The sequence below is a fragment of the Eptatretus burgeri genome, chromosome 11, assembly GCF_056783735.1.
Source record: "Eptatretus burgeri isolate ZD-2024b chromosome 11, Ebu_testis_v1, whole genome shotgun sequence".
In the NCBI taxonomy this organism is placed as follows: Eukaryota; Metazoa; Chordata; class Myxini; order Myxiniformes; family Myxinidae; genus Eptatretus; species Eptatretus burgeri.
The window spans coordinates 57,251,320-57,266,934 of NC_140971.1; the positions used below are offsets into that span (position 1 = coordinate 57,251,320).

Genomic DNA, 15,615 nt, shown 5'->3' on the forward strand with positions numbered 1-15,615 from the left:
TCACCGGCGATTGAGTATGGCAGCGACATGACATCTACATCAGAAATTGAAATAAATATTTTACTTCTTCTTCCGTATGTAACACACAGCTGTGAGTAGTATCATCAAAATTCTAACCGGAGTACAACAGGGAGAAACCCTTGCCCTTGACTTACCTGTTTTCCACAGTGCTTGATTACACACTCAGAAACACTTCCAAAGGCAAGGAGGAGGAGTTGGGGTTCCACCGAGAAAGAAGAAAAAGTAGAAGAGTCTAACTGGAAGTTCTTACTGATCTTCACATTGTTGATGATGTCGGCTCGTCAGAAATTGAGCAATCACAAGAACCTTTAAAGAGGGTCAAAACAAGTGCCAGTAAAATTGGGCTGACAATGCGAATAAAATAATGATGACATTCAACAATTTGAGAGAGGTCTCCATCATATCAAACGATGGATTAAAACTTGAGACGTCAATAACTTCAATTTTATTGGTTCTTGGGTTAACACAACTGCTCAGGATATTAAAGAAAGAAAAGCTTCTGCATGGAGAACTTGCAACAAACTTTCAATAATATGGAAGTCAACACTTGGTGTCTCAAGGAATGACTGCTCATGGCAGCAGTTAACTTCAGCAGTGCCTGCTTTATGGAAGTGAAGCGAGGACCCTCACTGTGACCTATGAGAAGGGACTTGATGGACTTCTTCATTCAGCTTTCACTGTTTATTGGTCTGAACATAGGACAAATAAAGAGCTATATTGTTTTGTTCAAAGGCTTTTGGTTAAAAATTAAAATAACTTTCAGTATTGCTGGCCACTGTTACTGCCGCAAAACCGAACCTGTTTCCAATCTTGTACTTTAGACACCTAAACATGGAAGGCTGAAGCATGGTAGACCAGCTCTCAACTGCAACAACATGTTGAAGAAGGATACGGGTCTGGAGACAGAGGGAATTAACACAGTAATGCTTGATCAAGAAAATTGGAAGCTGAGGATCAATGTCATCTGAGTTCGGCGTGAGAGCCAACTTAAGAAGAAGCATCATTGACCAAGGCAGTGCTCCCTATAGTTTAGAGCTGGAATTTGTAATTTAGCCAAGGTGCCAGTTCTTTGTGAAGGGCATCATGGGATCTTTAATGTGCACTCACTAATGCTAGCAGACAGGATGCCCAGTTTAGCAACTTTACAAATCACCATGCTTGTGAAACACCAGGATGACAGTTGAAAGCTTGGCCGAGATTCAAACACATAACAGGTTAGCCAGCTCAAAAGCGAATGCACATTTGTCTTGGGCCTTGGCTATCCTGCAATCTTTTATGAATCTAAAACCAACAATTTTTTTCTTTTGAATGATGTCATTATTCAGGTCCTGGCATTCAGCATGTTCAATCTTAATTTCTTATTCCACTGGACACATTTGAAGATGAATATTTCCAAAACCTTGACACATCATTCATGTACATAGAATGTGTGATATTAAAAGGATATTTTGACAACTGTGCATTGAGTGTTACTCCGTGATTCATGGTGTGTTGGGAATTGACCAAGTTATTTATTTATTTATTCAAATGTTGCTTGCGGCTGCTTGGCTGCATCATTGTCGAGGGCCACAGATGTGCCACTGATGCAATGCCTCCTGTTACCAGCATGCTGTTACTCATTTTGCCAATCGCAGAAGGATGACTAGCTCAGTCAACCCTACCTGATGTTAATTTAACAGCCCAACAGAGACTTGAACTCAAGACCCTACCGAGGATCTTAAGCCAGCAAACTTTACCGTTAAGCCAATACCATGCGTTTAGTGACCAAGTTAACCTTCATGATTTGTTTGGTTAACGTATTGTTACGGCTGTGGAAATTCGCAGAGCACCATATAGGTCCTCAGATCAGTTATGCCGATAAGTCTGTGTTCAGATAGATTTCCCCACCGATCTCTAAGGGAATTATTCGTGTGATCAGGACTGTGAATCTTCAGTTAGCCGTTTTTCTTTTACTATCGTTATTTTGGACTAACCGCTTCACAACACCCACCTCCACCACCAACATCGCTCTCATCAACCGCTTCACAACAACCACCTCCACCACCAACATCGCTCTCAACAACCGCTTCAGAACAACCACCTTAACCACCACTGCCCAACCACGCCACCCTCACGACCACCACAAAACGTCAGCCACACCACCATAACGCCAACCACACCACAACCGCATTGCCACCTCGGCACACGGTTGCGAGAAGCCGGGCATTCATCGGGGGAGAACTGACGACGGCCTCACCCCTCCCCCCAACGACAAACACGTGTGGAAAAGAAGCAACGATCGGTAAAAGGAGAAGGTAAACGAAAAACCCCGATTCGGCGAGGAAAACGCCCTTCTTCTGGAAGTTTCACGCGCGTGCTGGAAGGAGGGGGGGGCGAAAGGGAGGGGCGAGGCACCGTGGAAATAAAAGGGCGCACTGAACACAAGTTGGGGAAGGAGAGGGCTCTGCTGGAGGTTGTGAGGTGTGTGAAGGAGAGAGAAGGAGTCGGCGCTGGAGGTTGTGTGTGTGGAGAAAAGGGGAAAGAGTCGTGTCGGAGTTGTGGGCAGTGTGTGGAGCCGCGGTGGGGGACTGGTGAGAGCGCAGCGAAGCCAAGGCGCGCGACCTGCCGCACCGTGCCTTGCCGTGAGTCGTTGGCGAGGGGACGTCGAGGGTCGCCCTAGCAAGTCACCACGAGGGTGAAGGTAGCCAGCCCAGTTTCTCGGAGCCTTTGCGGTCTACATGGTTTCGTGCCTATAAAGACCCCAAGAGGTCCAGTCTACCCCCTTGTCTTTGATGGGGTTTTTCCTTTGTTTCTTTGGCGTGAATGTTGTGGCACCATGTCCTTAAGTAGAACTGTATAAGTGTGTACATAACAAATAGACGGTGGTAGCTCTTTGTCTTGCTCGCGTCTTGTCCCTACCCCCATTCATTGCATGATTGAATACGTGCATTGTTTGCATGCATGACTGCATAACCGCATCTTTGACCGTATACGTGCATGTTTGTTTGTGAAATAAATGTGCTTGTTTAAATGTCACCCGTTCGTTGCATCCTTTTCCCAAATTGAACTGCCGTTCTGCATTCGGAATATAGTTGGTTTTTAAATAGCCGATAAAAGTGATCGGGTCCAACGGGGCTGCGCGATAATACCCCGCTCGGTTATCCCAAAACGAAGCGAGCTGCTTAAGCGGCTCGTTTCCAAGCGGCCCCGTTGAGGTACAATCTCTTGGTAATCAACCCGCGCGATTAATTAGGTATATCGAAGATTTGGCGATCGGACCCTGTAGCTTGCGGGTAGAGTACGGACAAGGTTGTAGTGTGGTTGAAAACACACTCGTGACTGGTTTTCGGCATTGATCCGGAAAGCCGCGACTGGATTGTCCGTTTGGTGGGCGAAGCGGCCACTATTGGTTCAACGCGGTCGCTCGCATGCCGGCGGGCGGGAATCCACAACAGTATATTTATTCAGCTGAGGGCAAGCAAAGCGAGGTCGAGGCTGTTTATTACTAATATGTGAAACGTGAAGTTTCACATCAATCAATGAAGCGGTTCAAGAAAAATCATTTAAAAAAAAAAATAATTTCGCTCAATCCAATATGGCTGCCAGACCATGTGACCTATCAATTACCCTGGTATCTGGAAGGCTTATGGAACATTTGTGTGAAGTTCCCCTCAATCTGTCCAGTCGTTTTGAAGAAGAGGATTTTTATAGGTTTCAGGGTAAATCCAATATAGCTGACAAACCATGTGCCCTATGATGTCATAGGTGTGAACATTTTGTTCCTCATGGATAGTCGGTCATACATGTAAAGTTTTGCCTCGATCTGTTCAGCCATTTCAGAGAAGAATATTTTTGAAGGTTTTATTTTCTTTCTTTTTTTACAATATGGCTGCCGAACCATGTGACTGACATCATTTTTATTTTTTTTTCTTCTGTTAGTCCGTGGGCTTATGTAACATTTTCTGGATTTGTCATTTTTTGGGGTAGATTCGTGTTACCCATGTCTAAACACATCTAGAAACTTCACTGGTTTAGAAAAAAAAGGGTGCCAGTTTTTGCATTAACATTTAGGGTCTCTATTTTGAATTTCAAAAAGGCCACCGCTGAAAATCTTCTTTTAAAAATAATATTGCAAATTAACCATAACTATTCATTCAAATGTCATACAATATTTATTTTATTTTATATAAACTCATATTAAGGGGACAAAGATTCATTTGAAACAAACGAAGAGCACTAGAAATACTCTAAATATTGGAAAAAATTCAAGATGGCTGCCTGATTTCAGGGTTTTTCTATGTAAAATGCCATTACTTTTGAACCAATAGACATAAGAAGATGTTTTTGGTGTCTAATCATATGTTTTGGCACAGGAGGATTCCAATAATAACAACATATTTATGATTGGAACACTTTGCCAATCCTCCAAAACATTTAACAGAAATAATATAGAGCATGTAATTCAATATAAATTTATTTGGGCAGTTATACAATTAGAAGATGGATAAGTTTTTTTTTTCAAAGGTATGAAAATGCTACATGTATGAATCAGGAGTGTCAATGTTACTGATTAAACATTTATAATTGTCATTGCTTCATTCATCTTTGAGATCTTCGCCAATCCTTGGTGGTGTTATGTTCGTACAGCTGTCGCCTTCCCCACCACATTTTCAAAGTTCGGTACAGACCACACTATTTCCTCTGCATGAGCAACTTCTTGAACACTTTGATTTCTCACAGTTACACCTGACGAGCTGCAGCACTGAGATTAGAGCCGGTGCAACCTGAGAAAGACCAATCGGTAGCTTTTTGTCTTTGTTTCACCACCACAAGGTCAAAGGGTCAAGAAAAGTTGGGTTCAATACCATATCCTGGCGCCAGATATTACACTGGACATGGACACGGCATATATGTTCAATCCATGCTCCCTGAGTCGGTGGCAGTTTGTGAACTCCTTGTTCATCTGTGAGTTGCTTGAACAAAAACCATCTCAGCAACTTTGCTTGCCCAAAGTGGACTCCAACTGGAGAGAAAAGAGAGCAAAGAAACTCCACAACCACGAAGAACTTCTTCAGATGGCTCATCCCCTTCGCCAAGGTCAGCTGGTGCTCTCAGAATGGTGGGGCTTGCCTTCAGGAAAGTTGTAAACCCCTTCTTTCCCTTCCCTTGGATATGTCCTGTCATATCACAGCCTGCACCGGAAATCAGCTGTATTTGATTTTGGTGTCAGAGACATTTGCCTCTTTGTTTTGCATGCTTGCACTATGGAATGTGAAAGAGTGCGACATGTGTTGCTGAGCTCTTTGGCACGTGTGTCTGTTGTTGCAGCTTGAGTTCCTTGTAATGTCCACCTCATCATAGCAACTAGTTCTGCAGGTACACACTGTTCTTCACAATTTGTCAATGAGCCATTAAAGGTCCATGGGTTAGATTCGCGGGCTTGCAAGATAAATTGCCTGATAAGTTTTGAGCCATGAAAGATGGTCTTCATGTCTCGTCTGATAGCTAAAACATCACCTTCCTCCACAACAGTATCTATTGCTGACCGAACAGTTTCCTTAGAATGAATTACTGCAGGTTTTCTTCCTTTTGCTTCAGTAATTGTGAAGTTTAATATTTGTTGTTCTATTTTGGTGAGTAGCACTGCACGTGTAATCTGTGGGTTTGGAATGCCATGATTGTGCATCATTTGGTTGTATCCTGTTGCTACTTCACTCAAAGTAAGGATGCTTCCTTGATCTATAGATTCCTGCAATTCAGCACTGAACTCGATCTCTGCAGAAATAAATTCCACTGTATTTTCTGCTTGATGTTCTCTGTTGCTGACTCTTTCTTTGGCTTATATGTACTTGCGCCAGTTAATGGTATGGCAATTTTTGTGATATTTAATGTCCCTTGAAAGAAAGTCGCCATCAGTTATGATGTTTGCCAGGTTTACTTTCCATTGTTCATTCCCGCTAACATCAACTATGTTTTGGATTGACACTCCAATATCGACACTTTGACAAGTAATAAGGCGTTCTGTCTTACCACCACAAATCTTCTCGTTTTGACAGAAGAAACGGTGTTCCTTTTGGAATGGAGGGTAATGAGGTCTTGTTAGTGTGCTGGTAGATACAGGAGTTGCTTGCTTTGGGGTGTTAGATGTTTGTGATGCGGGAGGGCGACCACCGACTTTGCTGTAAGACAATACACTTGATTCTTGAGATAAAACTGCTTTGTCATATCTAGCTTTGTCTCTCAATGTGTTGCTTTACCATGACTTGATTTGTGCCACACTGCATGTTGGTTGTTCAGTTCTTTTCCAGATATGCCACTCAGGTGTTGATGCAAGTGAACATACTCAGGGTTTTGATATTGAGCCCTCTTGCTTATACAGTCCAACAATGATTGGTATGATTCCGGTTCTGGTAGTCACAGATGCTCCAGTTGATGAACACCTTTAATGTCAGTGAACTTGTCTCCTTGACACAACAAGCAGATTCGAAAGTCAATGGAAGGTTCAGTTGCACGCTTCTTACATGATTGTTCTCTACACGATGCCATGGTTAATCTGGAATCATAACCATAAGTGAAATTACCAATTTGCCATAAATTTCAATGCCCTAAGTATTTTATAGGATGGGATGTCCACTGTGCATTTTTGGTCTTCTGAAATAAAGCAGTAAGTTATTTGGTTCACAGTGGATATGCATCATATTGCAAGCAGAAAATATTCGTCAGATACCAGTAATAAGTGTCACATTCATACCAATATTTCTTGACATTAACATCAAACCTGTTGATATCCATGCAAACAGAGTTCAGATGAACAGTTGTCTCAACTACAATGCATTTGGTACCCAAACTCTATTTGCACACATTTTGAATTATATGTTCAAAATAACGTTAAATACCGAAAAATCATACATATAGGGTAAAAATGGCAGCTATTTTGAAATTCAAAATGGAGGCCCTAAAAGCTTATAGAAAAACTGGCACCTTGTTTTTTCTGAATCAGTGAAGTTTATTGATGTGTTTAAACATGGGGGCCAAGAATCTACCCAAAATTTTGCTTTTTTTACATAAGCCCACAGACTATGTGGACCAATTTATCCCAAGATGTCCCTCATAACTTTTCATACTGATCGGATGTAGCTTTCCATGTATGCAATTATGTCATCATAATGAAGGCACCTCTGACATAAAAATGTCACTTATTCCCAATGAGAATTACGTGCCAAGTTTCAATTTTTCCACGGTGCGGTTTCGGAGATACCTGAGGTCCAAAGTTTTTCCTTTTTTCCAACATGTCTGACACACCACGTGACATACATCATCATTATCATTAAGACGTTCTCCATGAGTAGTCGCACCTGTGGTGAAAATTTTGTGTCAATCCGACAAGCGGTTACAGAGGAAAACACTAATGGTCTGTGTGGACAAACAAACAATAAAAAGACGTCGTGCAGAGCACAATACTTGCAAAATCCACCCTCCTCCATAGGTTGCCGGAATACATCAAATTGTTCCTTGCATGAAGATTAAAATTGACAATCTTAATCAAAGCTCAGGTCTCTCGGGTGAAAATGGATTATTTTTCACATTGAAATTGATGATGTTAGAACTTTGACCTTTTGACCTCAAAAATAGTTGGTTTTCTAATTCAGTGATGCACACAATGCAACTGCAGATTAATTTTCAGGTTAATCGGATGTAAAGGGACGATTTTTTTTCAGTTCAAAATATTGATTTTAGAAGATCGACTTTGAGTTGACCTTTGACCTCAAAAATAGTTGGTTTCCCAATTCAGTGATGCACCATGCAACTGCAGATTAATTTTCAGGTCAATCAACTTTTCTTCAGTTCAAAATATTGATTTTAGAAGATCGAGTTTGAGTTGACCTTTGACCTTTGACCTCAAAAATAGTTGGTTTCCCAATTCAGTGATGCACCATGCAACTGCAGATTAATTTTCAGGTCAATCAACTTTTCTTCAGTTCAAAATATTGATTTTAGAAGATCGACTTTGATTTGACCTTTGACCTCAAAAATAGTTGATTTCCCAATTCAGTGATGCACAATGCAAATGCAGATTGATTTTCAGGTTAATCGGATGTAAATGGATGATTTTTTCGGTTCAAAATATTGATTTTAGAAGATCGACTTTTAGTTGACCTTTGACCGTTTTACCTCAAAAATAGTTGGTTTCCTAATTCAGTGATGCACACAATGCAACTGCAGATTCATTTTCAGGTTCATTGGATGTAAACCGATGATTTTTTCAGTTCAAAATATTGATTTTGGAAGATCGAGTTTGAGTTGACCTTTGACCTTTTGACCTTAAAAATAGTTGGTTTCCTAATTCAGTGATGCAATATGCAAATCCTGTTCAACTTTCAAGTCAATCGGATGAACAATGTCGGTTTTAGAGATTTTACCTCAAGATAACTTTTGACCTCAAAATCGATCGGCTTCTCCATCTCGCCGAGCCGAGCCGAGGAGGAGTGGGAATCGGTGGGAAACCATACCTATCTATGTACGGAATATATCGTTTGTTATGTGGTGGGTGAGTTTAAAATGTCGCCACATTGCGTTTGTCGGAAATGTATTGCTCGTTCACTTTTGTTTATTTTTATTCATTTGCGAGGAACTGTACAATTAAAGAAAATTTTCCAAGAAAACATTTCCGCAATCACTCGTCTGGTTACGGGTGTTCCACGACCAATCAGCTTGTTATTGCTTGTCAAGCCAGCCGTCCCGTTGGTGTACTTGCTTAAGCCGCTTGGCGAGCGCTCTACAAGCTCATTGGTCATGGGACACACCCCTCCCTGGGTGGAGTGGAATTCGCTTGCATTTTTCTGTTTTTATTATTCTTTTGTAATATCATTTAAAATTACATGCTGCGATTTTAGTCAAAATCTGAAAGATATATCACTGGATTACAATAATGTACAACCGCGTTTGCAAAGACTTGCATCATACGGTTAATACACCGCCTAGCTCTGTGGAATTGGATGAGGTAAATTTTGTGGATGGAATTTTATTCAAAATTAATTTTCGGGAGATCGTGCCTCGTCTAATTTTACTTCCCATTAGACGATTTGTAGGCATAATATTAATTATAAACAAATCAGCCGAAAGGAGGTGCCATTCCCCGACGACGTGGTATGGCGAGCGAAGAGCGGGAAACACTTCAGGAAGAAATGATGGAAGCGGAGACGTTGACGGAGCAAGAAGACGAAAAGGCGATGTCTTTGGATGTTCGGGACGCGTGTGCTGCTCGTAGCAGGGAGGAGGACGTGCGAGAGGGAGACAAAAATCGGGAAATTGCTGTCCACACAGAAGGAGACCGACCCCAGCGGCTGTGCGCCTTCCCAATGTCCCGCATCAAGTCCCTCATGAAGTTTGACCCCGATCTGGGACTCGCTAATCCGGAGTCTGTGTTCCTTATCGCAAGAGCCGCCGTGAGTCCACATCGCGGTTTTATTATTTTATATTTAAAAATTTATATAACTCTGTGACGATCTTGAGTATAATCATGGACATTGACGGGATTCGAGGCGACGGTTTAAGAGTGAAGAAGAGAAGAGTTCGGACGGTAGTTATCTGTAGGGAGGGGTCTTTCTCTCGGAGTGTTGATTGACGGGTCTCCCTGCGATGGTCGTGGCGGTGGAATCATTGGATTGTTTAAAATTCAGTTGGATGGGTATGTGGACGTTGTGGTGTTTGGTGTTAAGGTGGTGGCGGACGTTGTGGTGTTTGGGTGGTAAGGTGGTGGCGGACGTTGTGGTGTTTGGGTGGTAAGGTGGTGGCGGACGTTGTGGTGTTTGGGTGGTAAGGTGGTGGCAGACGTGGTGTTTGGGTGTTAAGGTGGTGGTGTAATTACACAGGTTTAATTAACCAAATGTCCCTCATTCTCCTGCTGCACTGAAGATCCTTCTGAGCTGGAGAGGTCATGGAACACCTTGTACAAGGAAATCAGACGCAGGTGGAGGTCATTCAGCCCCCCATGCCTGTACGACATCAACACAACACAAGAAGCAAATTATATTACTATTATTATTATTTTATTTTTTCTTCTCAGGGGGGTGGGCATGTGTTTGGTTAAAAAACATACATCAACCACAAAACACCCCCTGACGAGACCCCCATCAATAACTCCGTACACATGCACACAATCCCCCATCAATGCTCAAACTACCTAAAAGTCCTGTCAACATCCCCATACCCCTCTCGATCTCCATCTTCCAGGTACATATCGAATTGGTTCATGAAAAAATATTTTCACGAAAAAATAAGTGACCACTATATTCGTTATTGGTGTGTGTCTGTGTGTCTGTCCCGAGCATAGCTCTGTGGGTTTTGATCCGATCCTGATAAAATTTTGGTGGGAGGTTTATATAGTCCGGGAGCCAACCGATCAAAATTAAAAAAAAAATTGCCCGGTCTGCTATAAAATTTTTGTGTTGATTTTCATAAAGAGACACCCTTTGAGTATATGAAAACCAATGTTGGCAATGGTGAAACTCTTGCGCAACAACACAGTCAACACTTTTGCGAGCCCCCTCTGATAACAAAATGTTGGCAAAAGCGAAGATGTAGGATGGGGGTAGGGGTAATTCATATTGTCCTAAAATCATAACCACTAAACCTATATACACAAATGACCCCTCATATTAAAGAGGAGTTCATTTCCTATATCACAATTGGTGATTTAACCTACCTACAATTGACAAGGTTATATGTCAAACAACAAAAGATTTATGCAACTCAGAAATGCTTGACTATCAATGGGGTCAGGAACAAGAACATACTTTTACATGCCATGGTTTTAAGGAAGATAAAATTAGAAATGGATTAACACAATATTGTGACATGAAACATCCTCTTCAGAGGAAGAGTCACTCTCTGAAACAACTCCACCACATGAACCTCTCTGACCAAGGCATATGCATGTCACTCAGCAAGGCACAGCAGCCTTTTTGCATGAACATCGTTTCAGACATTTGGATAATTTGCACATGCAAGACACCGTTTTGTCTATGTTTGGCTTGGCTGGCTTAGACATGAGAATTGGGACCAGTTTTCCATTGATAAGGGTTCTGCCAAATGTTGTGGCTGGGGGAAGTGCTCGGTCACTGAGATGTGCACGTCTATACAGAAGCAATTGATACAATGCTCTTAAAACAAGGAAGTAAAACGCATCTTCTGTTGCTGGCAGTGACCTAAGGTCTAATTTTGAAGAGACAAACATATGCTGCCTGAGGGTATCCAAACAGCTGAACCCTTTTTGGCCATACAGAGCAGTCCAGTATACTCTGGCCTCATCAATGACACATTCTGTTGCTGCCATTTCACTATCTCTTCCAAAATCAACAAGGTGGGGAAGGTTTCCTATCAGTCCCAGAGAAACCTGTGCCGCTCTTCTTTTCACAGGAACACAGGCATCATCCCAACTGACTGGAAGAGGGGCCTTGTTGTACCTCTCTGGAAAGGGAAGGGTGATCGCCAAGACTGCAACAACTACCGAGGGGTGACGCTGCTCTCAGTGCCGGGCAAGGTCTTTGCTCGGATAATTCTTGATAGGGTTCGCCACCATCTGCTTGAGCACCAGCGTCCAGAGCAGTCAGGCTTTACACCAAAGAGGTCAACGATTGACCGTATCCTTGCCCTTCGTGTCCTCACCGAACGCAGACGAGAGTTTCGGCAGGGGCTGCTTGCAGCCTATGTTGATCTCTGTAAAGCGTTCGATTCAGTGAATCGGGATGTCCTCTGGAGGATTCTTGGTCTTCGTGGGGTGCCACCAAAACTGATCGATCTGATGTCTGAACTCTACTCTGGTACTGAGAGTGCTGTGAAGTGTGGTGGTACCATCTCTGACTTATTTCCAGTTGTTACTGGAGTTCGTCAGGGATGTGTACTTGCCCCCACACTTTTCAGCACTTGTATGGACTGGATTTTAGGGAGGATGTCGGAGAGATCAAGTTGCGGTGCATCGTTTGGCAATGTCAAGATCTCGGACCTTGATTTTGCAGATGATGCAGTCATCTTTGCGGAGACTTTAGACATCCTCTTGGGGGCCCTCGAGGTGCTGAATGAGGAGTCGGAGCCATTGGGATTACGGATTTCTTGGGTCAAAACTAAGATCCAGGCTTTCGGTGACATCTTGGATGCTGCTGTCCTGTCTGTGTCTGTTTGTGGTGAGGATGTTGAGGTCGTGGATAGATTCACTTACCTTGGCAGTGATATTCATGTCTCCGCAGGTTGTGAGCCGGAGGTCAATAGACGTCTGGGTCGGGCCTGGGGAGTCATGGATTCACTGGATCATGGGGTGTTGTGCTGCCGGTACCTGTGCGGGAGGACGAAAGTCCGAGTCTTCAGGTCCTTGGTACTTCCAGTCTTGCTCTATGGGTGCGAGACTTGGACTTTGACCAAGGATCTGAGACAGAGACTTAATTCCTTTGGTACCAGGTCTCTTCGAAGAATCCTTGGCTATCGCTGGTCGGATTTTGTGTCCAACGAGCGGTTGCTGAGAGAGACTCGGATGAGATTTGTTACCTGCATAGTCCGTGAGCGTCAGTTGCGGCTGTATGGACATGTGGCTCGTTTTCCTGACGCTGATCCTGCTCACCAGATTCTCTCAGCGAGGGAGTCTCATGAGTGGAGGAGGCCAGTGGGCCGACCACGTGCCTCATGGTTGCAGCAGGTTGACCATCATCTCAAGGAGATGGGGATGGGCCTGGCATCTGCCTGGGGGATGGCCAGATGGAGGCCCCTGGAGTACCGGCGGAAAGTGGACGCAGCGACGCGCTGTTCTGGCACATGCTCCCATACCTGACCTGACCTCTTCTTTTCCCCTTCTGAATGGGTAGCTCACTGTGTCACATCCACACAACACATATGTGCACAGAAGTGTAGTGCGACATCAAGAGGATTTTCTGGTACTTCTTGCTCAACACTTCTACCAGCTCATGAATAGGTAGGTATTGATTCTGCCGTTGTATCCAGAGTTCTTGCAATGTGTTCAAGCAGCAGAAGTGATATATACACAGCATAATTATGTCTGTATCTGTTGCATGCACAACAGCTCGATGGTGATCAAGATATTCCACACAATATGCAAGATGAGCAATAATCCTTGTGTCTGCCTCTTCATGTTCTTCACAAGGTAAGTCCAGAACTGAACTTGATGCTGATGTGATGGAAAGAGTGTGACCTTTGTTTTCCATCATACCACCAAGAATGATGGTCACTCCATCCGGAATAGCTTCAGGACTCTCACAAAGGGAAGTGCCAATGAAGTTCTGAAGATTTCCTTTATTTCTTGGATTCTTCATGAGTAAATTCCAGTCCGGAATTTCTAGACTCTTGGATGGTGAGAATTGTCTTGCCTGGTCTGTCTGGTTTCTCCTCTGCTGCTCATCACCCTTCAAAGTATGGGTATCATCAAAATCATACTGATCACCAATGATGTTGACACAGTTGCACATTTCAGGTTTCAACTGCAGGAGCTTGCGAAGATACAGCTGGGGAAGTTCACCAAATGTTTTCACACCCATTTTTTGGTATTTATTTACAAATGCCATTGTGTCTACCAGATAAACTGTGTATAGGTCACTCTGTGGTAATGATGGCAGCTGTAAAACAACATCCTGCTCAGCTTCAGCAATTAGCACTGCCACGAAATCAGACTTGTTGCCTTTGCGCATTACAAACCCCTGTGCTAAGCGTGGATCAACCTCAAACAGGGATGATGGATAGTCTGTCCACTCATGGGAAAATGCAATCTGTCTTGTGACTGGGTCGGCATCTCGATAGAAACACAGCACACGTGTAGCTGCAGTCTCATCTTGATAGATCCTGATTAAACTCTGTTTCCTTGATGGGTTTGATTTCTTCTGTGAGGAGAAAGTTACCAGCTTCAGTGGTTCAATCTTAATAGAGACCACCTCTTCTGCTTTCATAATGGCTTCCATGCCCTTAGCTTGAGCATGGACCAAGTCTTTTGAAGCATCCTTCTCACCAGTTGCTCTATTGAGCAGATCCACTTGGTTGTTACACTGGAATGGGTTTATCATCTGCTGGCATATCACTTTCTTGATCTCCTCAACATGCATATGTTCTTCTGTTGCCTGCTTATGTGTTTCTCCATGATGAGTAGATTCCTGTTGGCCTAGATTAGCCATAGACTTTATGTTCTCTGATACAGCTGTGAGAAATGGTGCTGTCTTCACATATTTATCTCGAGCAGCTGGTGCCTGAGATATGCCTTTGAACAGAGATGTCTTCCCTTCATTGTTGTATGTCTGCTCCAGGGCCATGTCACTCCAAACACCATTGAATTTTCCTTTGGAAGAGTGAACTGTGAAGTACCCAACCTGGATCCAGCAAACCTTAACCGAACTGTGTTCAATAGAGTAAGAGGATTTTGGGGGTAGGGGTAACTTTGGTTGACAAAAATGTTAATTTTCTCTTTAAAAATTGATAGAACTCACTCAAATTTGCTGTTTTAATTAGCCATGGATACCATGTTCATATCACATTAAGAGAAATTAGTATTCTAATGCAGCATCTGCCTATGATAAGAAAAGTTCTAAAGGCCATCTTCAAAAAACGTTATTTTTAAGGCATTTTTCACAAAATTATGTACTTTTACGAGGTTTACTTCCACAAAGGCAATTTTTTTTAGTCATTTTACAATGCACTGATTGAATTCTTACATTTAGTTCACATTTATTTTTCATGAATGTGATTTTTTAATTTTTTTAGAAATTTTATTGACAATTGCTGTTTTATCAAATTTTTCAAATCTTCCTCAAACAAAAACGTCCGCCAAAATTTTTCGCAAGAGCTTATGAATTGCCAACATTGGTTTTCATGAACTGCAAACATATATCTAAACATCCTGGGAGTGTAAAATTTTATAGCAGAGGCTGTAAGGTCCAACCCTAAAACAGCCTCGTACACAGGTTGGCTCCCGGACTAATATCATGATCTAGTTGTGTTTTCCTGAGAATGGGCGTGGTGCGCCCATTATGGGCGGAGCCACGCCCAAAAAAACGTGTTTTTAGGGGGTAGCCGATTTCAATTTACATCTTCTCCGAGGGAGTTTGTCGAATCTGACGGGTTTCGGTATTTGGTTAGCCCAATTGCACCTGCATAGCCCCACGGAGCTTGATTTTTCATTTTCGTCCCAAGGTCAAGGTCACGAACTTAGAAAATTGCGAATTTTAACATAATAATCCATCTTCTCCGAGGGGGTTTATCGAATCTGGCAGGGGTTTCAGTATTTGGTTAGCCCAATGGCACCCGCATAGCCCCACGGAGATCGATTTTTCATTTTCGTCCCAAGGTCAACGCCACAAGGTCACCAACTTAGAAAATTGCGAATTTTGACATAAAAATCATACGACCGCCCAAACTTTGAGAGCTAGAATGACGATATTCTTTTTGCATAATCTTGAGGTCATTCCCCACCTAAAGTCTTGAAACCATTTTGCTCTATCTCGAACACCTTGCCCGTGGTGCCCCCTTCAAGTTTGTTTTTACGCTGATTTCATCAAAGTATGGATAATCCGAGGAGTGCGAAATGCCATATAGCCAACATGACGTTATATTGTTCCTGAAATGTTC

The 15,615-nt window shown here is 42.8% G+C and overlaps 2 protein-coding genes across 3 annotated transcripts in view; both read left to right on the forward strand.

Moving 5' to 3' along the window:
• Positions 1 to 1,481, forward strand: part of EXOSC3 (exosome component 3) — a 24,758-nt gene extending 23,277 nt beyond the window's left edge. Inside the window, exon 4 of the mRNA XM_085846577.1 lies at positions 1 to 1,481. This exon is cut by the window's left edge and continues 501 nt beyond it. The gene's annotated coding sequence lies outside the window, so the exon portion shown is untranslated.
• A 7,555-nt stretch (positions 1,482 to 9,036) lies between these two features.
• Positions 9,037 to 15,615, forward strand: part of POLE4 (DNA polymerase epsilon 4, accessory subunit) — a 35,580-nt gene continuing 29,001 nt past the window's right edge. The window contains exon 1 of one of the 2 annotated variants that reach the window (XM_085846579.1): positions 9,037 to 9,446. In XM_085846579.1, coding sequence (XP_085702705.1) covers positions 9,150 to 9,446 — 297 coding nt within the window. In that variant the 5' untranslated portion in view covers positions 9,037 to 9,149. The remainder of the gene's footprint in view (positions 9,447 to 15,615) is intronic. The other variant, XM_085846580.1, reaches the window with a different exon arrangement.